The sequence below is a fragment of the Artemia sp. Qi Xiang Cuo genome, chromosome 4, assembly GCF_049724085.1.
Source record: "Artemia sp. Qi Xiang Cuo chromosome 4, ASM4972408v1, whole genome shotgun sequence".
Lineage (NCBI taxonomy): Eukaryota > Metazoa > Arthropoda > Branchiopoda > Anostraca > Artemiidae > Artemia > Artemia sp. Qi Xiang Cuo.
In genome coordinates, this window is record NC_142797.1 from 77,896,291 (window position 1) to 77,910,238 (window position 13,948).

The 13,948-nt window shown below is 32.5% G+C and overlaps 1 protein-coding gene across 1 annotated transcript in view; it reads right to left on the reverse strand.

The window, feature by feature from the left end:
- LOC148953458 (uncharacterized) overlaps positions 1-13,335 on the reverse strand; it is a 216,483-nt gene extending 203,148 nt beyond the window's left edge. Inside the window, exon 1 of the mRNA XM_089087689.1 lies at positions 13,210-13,335. Within this exon, the coding sequence (XP_088943815.1) occupies positions 13,210-13,228 (19 nt within the window). The 5' untranslated portion in view covers positions 13,229-13,335. The remainder of the gene's footprint in view (positions 1-13,209) is intronic.
- Positions 13,336-13,948: the final 613 nt, after the last annotated feature.

The following is a 13,948-nucleotide window of genomic DNA, read 5'->3' on the forward strand; positions in this document are numbered from 1 at the left end:
ACTTGGTACTTTGAAATTATTTTCTATAATAACAGCTAACTATCATGTGACTTGGCACTTTAAAATTATTTTCTACAATAGCGTAACTATCATGTGACTGGGTTACTTTGACATTATTTTCTATAAGTAGCGTAACTATCATGTGACTATGGTACTTTGAAATTATTTTCTATAATAGTGTAACTATCATGTGACTTGGTACTTTGAAATTATTTTCTACAATAGTGTAACTATCATGTGACTTGGTACTTTTAAATTATTTTCTACAATAGCGTAACTATCATGTGACTTGGTTGTTTTAAATTATGTTCTACAAAAGCGTAACTATCAAGTGACTTGGTACTTTGAAATTATTTTCTATAATAGCGTAACTATCATGTGACTTGGTACTTTGAAATTATTTTATATAATAGCGTAACTATCATGTGACTTGGTACTTTGAAATTATTTTATACAATAGCGTAACTATCATGTGACTTGGTACTTTGAAATTATTAATACAATAGCGTAACTATAATGTGACTTGGTACTTTGAAATTTTTTTTATACAATAGCGTAACTATCATGTGACATGGTACTTTGAAATTATTTTCTACAATAGCGCAACTATCATGTGACTTGGCACTTTGAAATTAATTTCTACAATAGCATAACTATAATGTGACTTGGTACTTTGAAGTTATTTTCTATAATAGCGTAACTATCATTTGATATGGTACTTTGAATTTACTTTCTACAATAGCTTAACTATCATGTGACTTGGTACTTTGAAATTATTTTCTACAATAGCGTAACTATCATGTGACTTGGTACTTTTAAATTATTTTTTACAAAAGCGTAACTATCATGTGACTTGGTTTTTTGAAATTATTTTCTACAATAGCGTAACTATTATGTGACTTTGGAATTTGATTGTAATTTATATATAAGTTTAACTTACATCCAAAATGGTACTTTTATATTGTTTTCCACAACATCATAACTATCCTATGACTTCGTACTTTGAAATAATTCGATAAAATAATATAACTATCAGGGCGCATGTTACTTTCAAATTATTTTATACAATAGCGTAACTATAATGTGACTTGGTCCTTTGAAATTTTTTTATACAATAGCGTAACTATCATGTGACTTGGTACTTTGAAATTATTTTCTACAATAGCGTAACTATCATGTGAATTGGCACTTTGAAATTATTTTCTACAATAGCGCAACTATAATGTGACTTGGTACTTTGAATTTATTTTCTATAATAGCGTAACTATCATGTGACGAGGTACTTTGAAATTATTTTCTACAATAGCGTAACTATTCTGTGACTTGGAACTTTGAAATTATTTTATACAATAGCGTAACTATCATGTGAGTTGGTACTTTGAAATTATTAATAAAATAGCGTAACTATAAGGTGACTTGGTACTTTTAAATCATATTCTATAATAGCGTAACTATCATGTGACTTGGTACTTTGAAATTATTTTCTACAATAGCGTAACTATCATGTGATATGGTACTTTGAACTTATTTTCTACAATAGTGTAACTATCATGTGACTTGGTACTTTGAAATTATTTTCTACAATAGTGTAACTATCATGTGACATGGTACTTTGAAATTATTTTATATAATAGCTTAACTATCATGTGACTTGGTACTTTGAAATTATTTTCTACAATAGCGTAACTATCATGTGATTTGGTACTTTGAAATTATTTTCTACAATAGCGTAACTATCATATTAGTTGGTAATTTGATATTTTTTTACACATAAGAGTTTATATACCTATACATTTTACATTTTTTTTCTAAAAGTTTAACTATCTTGTGACTTGTTCCTTTGAAATAATTGTCTTTATAGCGTAGATATCAAGTGTTTTGGTGGTTTCTAATTATTTCCTACAAAATCGTAACTATCATGTGACTTGGTATTTTGAAATAGTTTTATATAAAAGCGTAACGATCATGTGATTTGGTACTTTTAAATTAATTTCTATAAACGCGTAACTATCATGTGACTAGGTACTTTGAATTGATATTCTATAATAACGTAACTATCATCTGACTTGGTACTTTGAAATTATTTTCTACAATAGCGTAACTATCATTTGAATGGGTACTTTGATATTATTTTCTATAATAGCGTAACTATTATTTGACTTTGTACTTTGATATTAATTTCTCTATTAACGGAAATATCATGTTACCTGGTACTTTAAAATTATTTTCTACAATAGCGTAACTATCTTGTGACTTGGTACTTTGAAATTATTTTCTATAATAGCGTAACTATCATGTGACTTGGTACTTTGAAATTATTTTCTACAATAGCTCGTGTTTAACAAAAAAAAAACAAAAGATTTATTTACTGACCTTTAGTTGTTGTGATTTTAAAAGTTCCGCTTTTATTTCAGCCAATCGTGTTTAACAAAAAAAAAAACAAAGGAATTATTTAATGACCTTCAGTTGTTGTTTTAAGAGTTATGCTTTTATTTAATCCAACTGGTTTTAACAAAAAAAAATAAAAGGAATTATTTACTGAACTATAGTTGTTGTTATTTTAAGAGTTACAATTTTATTTAGTCCAATAGTGTTTAACAAAAAAAAGACAAAGGAATTATTTGATGACCTTCTGTTGTTATTTTAACAGTTATACTTTTATTTAAGCCAATCGTTTTTAACAAAAAAAAATACTTTTCAGACATTTCTTGTTAAAACTTTATTTTCAACTAATTCATCCGGGTTTTCGAGAGCAATTCATGCCAGAGTACAGCACTATAACTAGTCTAAGACATCCACTCTGTCATCGCCCCACCCCCAAAAAATACTTTTCAGACATTTCTTGTTAAAACTTTATTTTCAACTAATTAATCCGGGTTTTCGAAAGCAATTCATGCCAGAGTACAGCACTATAACTAGTCTAAGACATTCACTCTGTCATCGTCCCATGCCCCAAAAAATACTTTTCAGACATTTCTTGTTAAAATTTTATTTCAAGTCATTCATTTGGGTTTTTCACAAGCAATTCGTACCACAATACAACACTATCACTAGTCTGAGACATCCAATCTGACATCGCTCCATCCCCCAAAAAATACTTTTCAGACATTTCTTGTTAAAACTTTATTTTCAACGAATTCATCCGGTCTTTCTAAAGCAATTCATTCCAGAGTACAGCACTATAACTAGTCTAAGACATACACTCTGTCATCGCCCCATCCCCCAAAAAAATACTTTTCAGACATTTCTTGTTAAAACTTTATTTTCAACTAATTCATCCGGGTTTTCGAAAGCAATTCATGCCAGAGTACAGCACTATAACTAGTCTAAGACATCCACTCTGTCACGTCCCATCCCCAAAAATAGTTTTCAGATATTTCTTTTTAAAACTTTATTTTCAACTAATTCATCCGGGTTTTCGAAAGCAATTCATGCCAGAGTACAGCACTATAACTAGTCTAAGACATCCACTCTGTCATCGCCCCATCCCCCAAAAATACTTTTCAGACATTTCTTGTTAAAACTTTTATTTCAAGTCATTCATTTGAGTTTTTCACAAGTAATTCGTACCACAGTACAGCACTATCACTAGTTTGAGACATCCAATCTGTCATCGCTCCATCCCCCCCAAAAAAAATACTTTTCTGACACTTCTTGTTAATAATTTATTTCCATATAATTAATGCGTGTTTTCGAAAGCAATTCATGCCAGAGTACAGCACTATAACGAGTCTAAGACATCCCCTCTGTCATCGCCCCATTCCCCAAAAAATACTTTTCAGACATTTCTTGTTAAAACTTTATTTTCAACTAATTCATTCGGGTTTTCGAAAGCAATTCATGCCAGAGTACAGCACTATGACTAGTCTAAGAAATCCACTCTGTCATCGCCCCAAACCCCCCAAAAAAACTTTTCAGACATTTCTTGTTAAAAATTTTATTTCAAGTCATTAATTTGGGTTTTTCACAAGCAATTCGAACCACAGTACAGCACTATCACTAGTCTGAGACATCCAATCTGTCATCGCTCCATCCCCCCAAAAACGATTTCTCGTTAAAAATTGTATTTCAACTCATCCACATGGGTTTTTCGCTAGCAACTCTCCCCTCCACTATCACACTATAAGTACTCTAAGACACCCCGCTCCCATCACTCCACCACTTATGTATTATATGGAACACATTGAAGACGTAAAGCTATCCGTTATTACAATTCTTTTCTTGTCATATACACCCCTTTAGTATCAACTTCTTCGAATAGTATAATGTTAAACTATTTTAAATTGACAACACTGTCCAAACATCACTTGTGTATTGTACAGTACACAATCGACCCATGTCCCTCAAAATACTTTTCAGCCATTTCTTTTTAAATTTTTTTATTTCTAAACTATTTTAAATTGACAACACAATCGAAGTATATTTTAAATTGACAACACTGTCCCAACATCACTTGTGTATTATACAGTACACAATCAACCCATCTCCCCCCAAAACACTTTTCAGCCATTTCTCGTTAAATTTTTTTTATTTCTTAACTATTTTAAATTGACAACACATCGAAGTATATTTTAAATTGACAACACTGTCCAAACATCACTTGTGTATTATACAGTACACAATCAACCCATCTCTCCCCAAAACACTTTTCAGCCATTTCTTGTTAAATTTTTTTATTTCTTAACTATTTTAAATTGACAACACATCGAAGTATATTTTAAATTGACAACACTGTCCAAACATCACTTGTGTATTATACAGTACACAATCAACCGTTCTCCCCCCAAAACACTTTTCAGCCATGTCTCGTTAAATTTTTTTATTTCTTAACTATTTTAAATTGACAACACATCGAAGTATATTTTAAATTGACAACACTGTCCAAACATCACTTGTGTATTATACAGTACAAAATCAACCCATTTCCCCCCAAAACACTTTTCAACCATTTCTTGTTAAATTTTTTTATTTCTTAACTATTTTAAAGTGACAGCACATCGAAGTATATTTTAAATTGACAACACTGTCCAAACATCAATTGTGTATTATACAGTACACAATCAACCCATCTTCCCCCAAAACACTTTTCAGCCATTTCTTGTTAAATTTTTTTATTTCTTAACTATTTTAAATTGACAACACTGTCCAAACATCACTTGTGTATTATACAGTACACAATCATCCCATCTCCCCCAAAATACTTTTCAGCCATTTCTTGTTAAATTTTTTTTATTTCTAAACTATTGTTGGCTAAAGGCAATTGTCCAAAACAAATCAGAAACCACTATTTATAACACAGACTACAAAAATGGAACTGTACATAACACTCGGGTTATTCAAAGCTTTGCCTAAAAAAGTATTTCTTAATATATAATGTGACACTCTCCAGTTTTAGATTTAAAAAAAAAACGGCGGGGACTCCCCGTTGGTAATTGATATTTGCTTTTACCCTTTTTTTCACTCTCTTTGAAAAGGCGTAGAGCTTCCATAGAAATGTTTTCCTAGGGCATCCGACATAAACCCTTATAATAGCATGGGAGGGAACATAAACCCTTATAATAGCATGGGAGGGAATATAAGCCCTTAGAATAGTATGGGAGGGAATATAAACCCTTAGAATAGCATGGTCCTATAGCTGCAAGCAAATGACATGGGAATTCCTATACCTGCAAGCAAAATGGTACTTAGACCTCTACTAACGAATAGCCTAACTTACAGTCCTTGCCCTGATTGCTGTAGGGGGTGCTGATATCCCTAAAGGTGCAATTACTGAACCTGTGTAAATATTTCATTCATGTTTCTATCGGCACAGAGGGGAAAAAGGCGAGGCAGGACATTATGGGCCTCGCCAGGAAATTCTGGGGGGATTGTTTGTAACAAGTAGTACCAGGAGCTTTATTTTCACCGATTTTTAATGGTGATTTTCTTCTTCTCCAATATAAAAGGTTAAACCAGCATTTAACCAGCGTTAAACCAGCGTTAAACAGGCATTTAAACCAGCGCATACAATGTATCTAAACATAAGAGAACTTATGTTTACATCCCCCCCGCCCAGAGCCCAGGCAATTCCCATCAAAAGTCTCTAAAAAAAGCTTTAGGAACGTTTGAAGAATGCACTTGGGCGTTGTCGTGATGGAGAGAGGATTCAGCGATGGAGCTTTCATGGATGTTTTTAGCTAACTCTGTTCTCCTTTCCCGAAACTTCAACATAATTGATTCCTGTGACATTTTTTCGACTTTCAAAAAAGTCTACAAGTACAACCTTTTCAAAGTCCCACAAAACGGTTGCTATTGCATCTATGACCAAAAATGCTGCGTACTTTTTGAATACCCCTCCATACTTATATTTTAAAACTCTTCAGTATTGTCTCACCAATCCTCCACCTTCCAAAAAACTCCCTGTGGTGCATGGTGGTGCATATTATCGATGCTATCATGGCTTCAGCTACGTAGAAGACCAAATCATGCAGAACTTCCATCCACATGAACATTAATACCCGTCTCTATCCACCCAAATTTCTTTAGTAAAATTATTATAAAGAAATTATTTAACAAAATACTGTTCATCGAAAATTTTGACTAAATAAACACATCTAGTCCAAAATTTTACTTAATATCCGTTATTTCAATTCTTAAGCAGAAAACAGAAAAAGTGAGAAGCTACCAACCAATTTACAAGCATTGGCACATAAATTAACAGCAATAAATAACTTTCATTTTCCCTTCTTATTAACATTTAGAGTTGTCAAAAGGGAATGTGGGTGGTAAATATCAAGGGGGGGATACGCCGGCTCCCGTATGTTGTTACTATGTATAGCATATAGATATACGTTTCTTATCTGTCTTTGGCATTCAAATTTTCCTATAATGGTTGCAGCAGTAGCTGCAACCTAGTAAAAAGCAAACCACAGCCCATATTAACGAAAAGTTGAAAAATGTGTTAAACAAAATGCCTAGTGAAAAAAATTACCATCTGACACCGAATCAGGAATAGTAACTATTGTTTCGGTTAATCTTAAAAGTAAAAGTTTATTGCAAAAAGAAATTTATGATGATTTTGAAAAAGAGCCTGAAATCCCATGAAATGGCATCAAATCGAAATAGAAAGTACACCATTGTAATCATCATGGTGGAAAACCTCTTTTAGGACAATTACAGTCCTCCACCCTTGAACACCAAGGAAAAATACTTTTTTGCACGAGTAGCACTGATGTGTCTCCTGTTTTCTTTCTTTTTTTTCCAACAGGGCTAGCGAAAGACCAGAACATCATAGAGGGATGCTTATTGCCTCATTTGAATGGATATTAAATTTGCTAGTGCCTTCTTTAAGTGACCGAAAAGATTGGAAGGCAAGTAGCCCCTCCCTTAGGCCTCTCCCCCTAAAATTATCCTATCAAAATTTTGAGATAGCCATTTTGTTCAACATAGTTCAAAGACCTCTATTGGTGGTTTTGGTGATGATGTGACCCTCCGTAGTATCGGACGTATCTATATCACGCCTATCGGTACGGACGTATTGGTATCGCAGGTACTTAGACAGATATTTAATAGTTTCTCCTTTTAATTCCTTCCTCTGTATGCAACTGCAGTCCAGGCTGAATACCCCTACTCCAATGCTTTGTTCTCTATTGTTTGAATTTCTAAATATCTGATTGTTTCGCAAAAGATGGGGAAAATAGTCATTGCCATATAAATAGCAATTCAGTACTCAAAACATACAATTTCTTAATATAGTTTGAAATAAAAAATCCTAAAATTAAGTAAGTTATTTGACTAATTAAAACAAGAAGAAATTATTTTCATAGTCAAACTGTTCATGGTAACTAAATGTAAGTAAGGAGCGACCCGGCTCAATATTAACCAACACCCTAAAAAAGGGAATTTTGATACCAGTAGATATATCAAAAAAATCAGATTTTTATGCTGATTTAAAATATTTAAGTTATATCAAGTTTAATCTCTTCAAAAATTAAGAGCCTGAAAAAATTTGCCTTATTTTCGAAAAAAGAGGGAAACTCCCCCTAAAAAACCTAAAATCTTAATGAAAATGAAACCATCATATTCAGCTTATCAGAGAGCCCTACTGTAGAGGTTTCAAGCTCCTATCTGCAAAAACATGGAATTTTGCTTTTTTTTGCCAGAAGAAAGATCACGAATATGTGTTTATTTATTTGTTTTTTTTCACAGGGGTGATCGTATCAACGCATTGGTCATAAAATACCGCAAGAGGGCCCATTCGAATAGAAATCATAAGTTCTAGTACCCTTTTTAAGTAACCAAAAAAATTGGAGGCCAACTAAACCCCTCCTACCCTCATTTTTTTCCCAAAGTCACCCGATCAAAATTTTTACAGAGCCAATTTTTTCAGCACAGTCGCAAACCTAATAAATATGTCTTTGAGGATGAATTAATCCTCCACAATCGCCGGGGAAAGGGCTGCAAGTTATGAACTTTGCCCATTGTTTACATATAGTATTTGTTATTTGGAAGTATGCAGACGTTTTCAGGAAGGATTTTTTCTCGTGGGGAGGGGATCAGAGGGGGGTTAAGTGGGAGGATCTTTCCATGGAGGATATTGTCACGGGGGAAGGGACATTTCTATGAGGGAAGGGCATCGGATTTCTCAGCATTATTTAAAAAAACATCAGAAATTAAATAAAAATAAGTTTTTTTCAACTGAAAGTAAGGAGCAGCATTAAATTTAAAACAAACAGAATTATTAAATATTTAAGGGGTTCTCCTCCTAGTCAATACCTCGCTCTTTTAGCTGAAGTTTGTTTCCTACTTTCAAAAAAGCTATCTATTCTAATTAAACGGCCTTTGTGATTCAAGGGGCCATTCTTAAAGAATTGGAACAAAATTCGAACTTTAGCATAAAGAGCGAGGTATTGACTAGGGCGAGAACCCCTCATTTACGTAATAAAAATACACGAACATCGAAGTTCGTTACGTAAGCTATTTCGTATGTTACGTCAGATCAAAACTTCGAGAAAGTCATTTAGCCAAAAATAGTAAAATTAATATGCAAATTTAATTTTAATTATTCATATACGGTAAGCCAAAATCAAAGCTGCATTAATTCAAAAACGTTCAAAAATTAAATAAAAAAAAAGTTTTTTTTTAAACTGAAAGTAAGGAGCGACATTAAAACTTTTAAAACATTGTTTTAAAAAATAGAGCTGTGAGAAAAAGTCAAACTTTAGCGTAAAGAGCAAGGCTTTGAGGAGGGGACAGCCCCTTTCATATACGGAATAATTTCTGTTCGTTTTAAGTTTTAATATCGCTCCTTAATTTTAGTTTAAAAAAAACTTGTTTTTTATTTAATATTAATTAGAATTGATCGAGAAAGACTACCTGACATAATTCTTTGCACTCGTACTACAATATAGTTTGCAATAAATTTAATCAAGACTGGCTTTATACTTTCGTGACAAAGCTTTTCTTGTTAAGTTTTTTTTTTCAACTTTTGATAACGTTTGCGATTTCACTAATTGTCGTTTTTAATTTACGTATCTACTATATTCTTTTCACATTAGTAAAATCAACCAATCTTGATTTATGTCACAAAATAAAGGAATACAAAAAATTCTCCCAAGAAAAAAGTACATGAAAATGTCTTTCGTCGCACCTTTATGTACCGCCACATGTCAGTTTTTGGATAAAACTAAATCACTTCAAGCCGATATTAGTGCGACACTTTAAACGCTTAATTAGATTTTTTTTTTTTTTTTTTTTTTTAAAAGCTTATAAATGTAACCTCCTAGCTTTCAGTATCAGTGATTCAGAAAATTTAGAGGTGCAGTCCAGTTAGGGTGCTGTGCAGACTTATACCCAAAATATATCACCGTATACTCCTTCCCCTCCTTATTTTAAATTATTATAATCTTTTTCTAAATATTTCATAGTAAGAGTAGCAGCACCAGAACTTATTACGAATCAAGATATAAAGAAATTAACTAGCAGGACACCAAAAGTTAAGCTGGTAAGGGCATGGGCGAGAACAATGTCATTTAAAGCTACCAATAACTAATAAATTGAAATTATTGAAGAGGAATTAATTTTCAGGTTTCTTTGGCATTTATAAATACGCCCATCATCAAATAAGTTTTTGATAACATAATATCTATTTAGTACCATATTCCAGTTTTCAGTCTACAAATGGTTTAGCTTATAAAAATATGTGCCAGGATAAGAAAGAGTAGGGCTGCAAATCATAGGTTTTTCCCGACTGTCAAATTTAAAACTGACAATCTTGTCAGTGTCACAACAAAAGGATAATTTTCAAAACCTTAGACTAGGCTATTCCCAAAGTGATCAGCATGGTAATGTGTGCTTTATCACACTTTGAACTTCCTGATCTACGATACACCACTGATCCTCCCTTTAAGATTAGTTTGGGAGACTATTTTTGGGAATTTTTTCAGAAGCGGGAAAATATCAGATACGGTCTTTAGGCCCGAAAGTATCATTTTTTTTTCTAATTACTTTTAAAAGCTAACATTTACGCGTTATGATTTGCACCGGAGAAGATGCTGCTTGTTGCCCAGAGGAGGTGTAATTCTTTGTTGTTTCAATTTCTAAATACCTTATTATTTCGCAAAAGATGGGGGAAATAGTCATTACTATAACAGATAGCAATTGAGTGCTCAAAATATGTAATTTCTTTATCTATTTTGAAATTACAAATCCTCAAATTAAGTAAGTTATTAGATTAATTAAAATAATAAGAAATTATTTTCATAGTATTAATTAGAAATGATCGAGAAAGACTACCTGACATAATCCTATGTACTCTTGCTATAATATAGTAAGCACTCAATTTAATCAAGACTGGCTTTTTACTTTCGCTTTTCTTGTTAAGTTTTTTTAAACTTATGATAACGTTTACGATTTCACTAATTGTCGCTTTTAATTTACATATCTACTATATTCTTTACATTAGTAACATCCACCAATCTTGATTTATGTCACAAAACAAAGAAATACATTAAAAAAGATAAAAAAAAAACATATCTCCATAAAGAAAGAACATAAAAATGTCTTGTGTCGCAAGGCGGCACCTTTATGTACCGCCACATGCCCGTTTTTGGAAAAAAAAACGCGTGACGCTTTAAACTCTTAATTGTTTGGTTAAAAGCTTATAAGTGTGACCTCTTAGTTTTCAGCACTCTGCAGGCTTAAAGGCAAAGCATTTGACCCGATAGTTTTTCCCCTCCTTATTTTAAAATATTGCAATCTTTTCCTATCTTTTTCATAGCAAGAGAAGCGGCTCAATAAATTATTATGAATCAAAATACAAAAAAAAATAACTAGCAGGACACCAGAACAGAAGCTGGTGAGGGCTTGGGCGAGAACAGTAACATCAAAAGGTAACAATAAATTATAAATTGGAATTATTGAAGAAAAATCAATTTGTGGGATTCTTTGGCATTTTTGAATATTTCTGTTCCCAGAAAGATTCTTCATAAAATAATATCTATTTAGTATCCTATTCCATGTTTTAGTCTACAAGTGAGTTAGCTTTTAAAATATGTGCCGGGTTAGGAAAGGAGAGGGCTTCGAGTGTTAGGTTTTCATCCAACTGTCACATTTGAATTTGATAATTTTCAAGTGTCACAACAAAAGGCCATATCAGGCATTTTCACATTTTTAAGATAATTTTCAAAAACAACCTTACACTAGGCTATTCCCAGAAGGAGGATCAGCAGCGCAATGTGTGTTCAATCACGCTTTGAAACTCCTAATCTACGATGCACCACTGATACTCTCTTCGAGAATAGCCTAGGAGATGATTCGCAAAAATTGCACATTAGGATATTCCCAAAAGAGCGATCAGCACAGCAATGTGTTCTTAATCACACTTTGAACCTCCTGATCTGCGTTGCACCACCAATCCTCCCTTTGAGAACAGCTTTGAAGATGATTTTGAAAAACCACACACTAGGCTATTCCCAAAGGGGAGATCAGCAGGACAATGTATGTTCAATCACACTTTAAATCTCCTGATCTACTATACACCACTGACCCTGCCATTAAGAATAGTTTGGGAGGCTGTTTTTGGGAATTTTCTCAGAAGTTGACCAGATACTTTTTCCCCTCCTTATTTTAAAATACTGCAATCTTTTCCTATCTTTTTCATAGTAAGAGAAGCGGTTCAATAAATTATTATGAATCAAAATACCAAAAAAAATAACTAGCAGGACAATACGGATACGGCCCTTAAGCCTGAAAGCAGCAATTCTTTACTTCTAACAGCTTGCAAAAGGTAACATTTACGCTTGTTATGATATGCAACGGAGAAGGTGCTGTTCTTGACCAGAGGAGTTGCAAAACTTATAATTATTCCCTAGATAAGAAATTATTTAAACTGTGCCGTCAATTTAAATTCTTTAAATATGTATTGTATATATTTACAATCATTTTCAAAAAGATGGCTATTTAATATACAGCCAAAACAGCCAGCTGTTGAATGTATAGTAAAAAATCGATAACTGAATGGTTAGCAGAAAGTTATATTTACTCAAAAGTAAAATGTTTTTTATAAATGAACTATGAATATATTTTGGTAAAGAGTTCCAAAAGAGAAAAGACATATGATAGCATACATGACATAAATGACGGTTTTTGCGCAGAAGCAAAAGCTGTTTCAAACGTTTTGACATCTAGTATACTTGAATTGTTTCTAGTCTTCTTATAGCTGAAAATACAATTGTACAAACCTAGTAACCTAGTATAAATAACTCTGTATAAATAAAAAAAAAGAATTAGTAACACTGAAAAATAGTTAAAATATAAAAATATGTATTCATGAAAAAATAAAATCTTTGTAGCCATACAATTGTACAACGTTGGCGGCATTGCATAGTGACTAGGTGGCTACAGTAACAGCTAAAGTATTTTGCAGTAAAATCCAAGTGTCTAATTTTTAGTATTGTTGACAGAAACAGCTACTAGTCTTAGTTCTTTGACGTTGAATCATAAAACAACATAGAGCCAGTTAATACCCTCACCCCCCTCAAGCCAGAATTCTGAGTAGGATCCTGCTTTCGGGTTTCCTAAGTTTTGGTTCATAAAATATCTGGTTCCTTACCTTCAGTGAGTATATTAAATATCCTTACCTGCTCCCTGCTCCCACAAATATATCCATACATAAAAATCCTTACCTTCAGTGAGTGTATAATTTTATGTTAAATATTTAAAATCAAAAACCTTTCTTCAAATTTTTCATCCGCTAAAATTTGAAAGTTATGAGTATATCCTCCACACTTTTTTAAAGAAAAAGTCTTATGAATATCCTTAAACTTGAGACTAATAAAAACACTGATTCCATCCAAGATACACAATTGGCAGTATATTCTAAGAAAGAACCACCTGACATCCAGAGCCAGGCTATTTCCAGAAAATTTACGTGAATCGAAGGCCGTTACGAATTTGATTTAATGGAACGGAGAGTTTCCGGTCTGTGATACACAATTTAAATACAGTTTCTAAACAAAGAGAAAAATAAATACTTATTTCGTGAAAGGCCGATTTGGAAGTAGAACTTGGGTATGTTCCAGAATTCAATCATCATTAACTATGACCAATTATTTGTTATTGCCTTCGGTTTAGAATGGAAAAATACAAACTAAACTACTCTTCAAAATACTTTTATAAAGTGAAGGGTAGACGGATATTCCTGTGTCTTAATATTGATAAAATAAAAAAAAGTCCTTTCAACTAAAAGTAGGGAGCAAATTTAAAATGAACAGAAATTATTGCGTATATTAGGGGGGTTGCTACATCGTCAATACCTCGCACTTTACGCTAAAGTTTCTTAGTAATTTTAAAAAATACTTCTTATTGTTCATTGTTGTTGAATTGTTATTTCATTGTTATTGTTCATTGTTCATTGTTATTTCAATTGTTATTGTTCATTGTTATTCTTATTGTTGAATATCAAATTCAA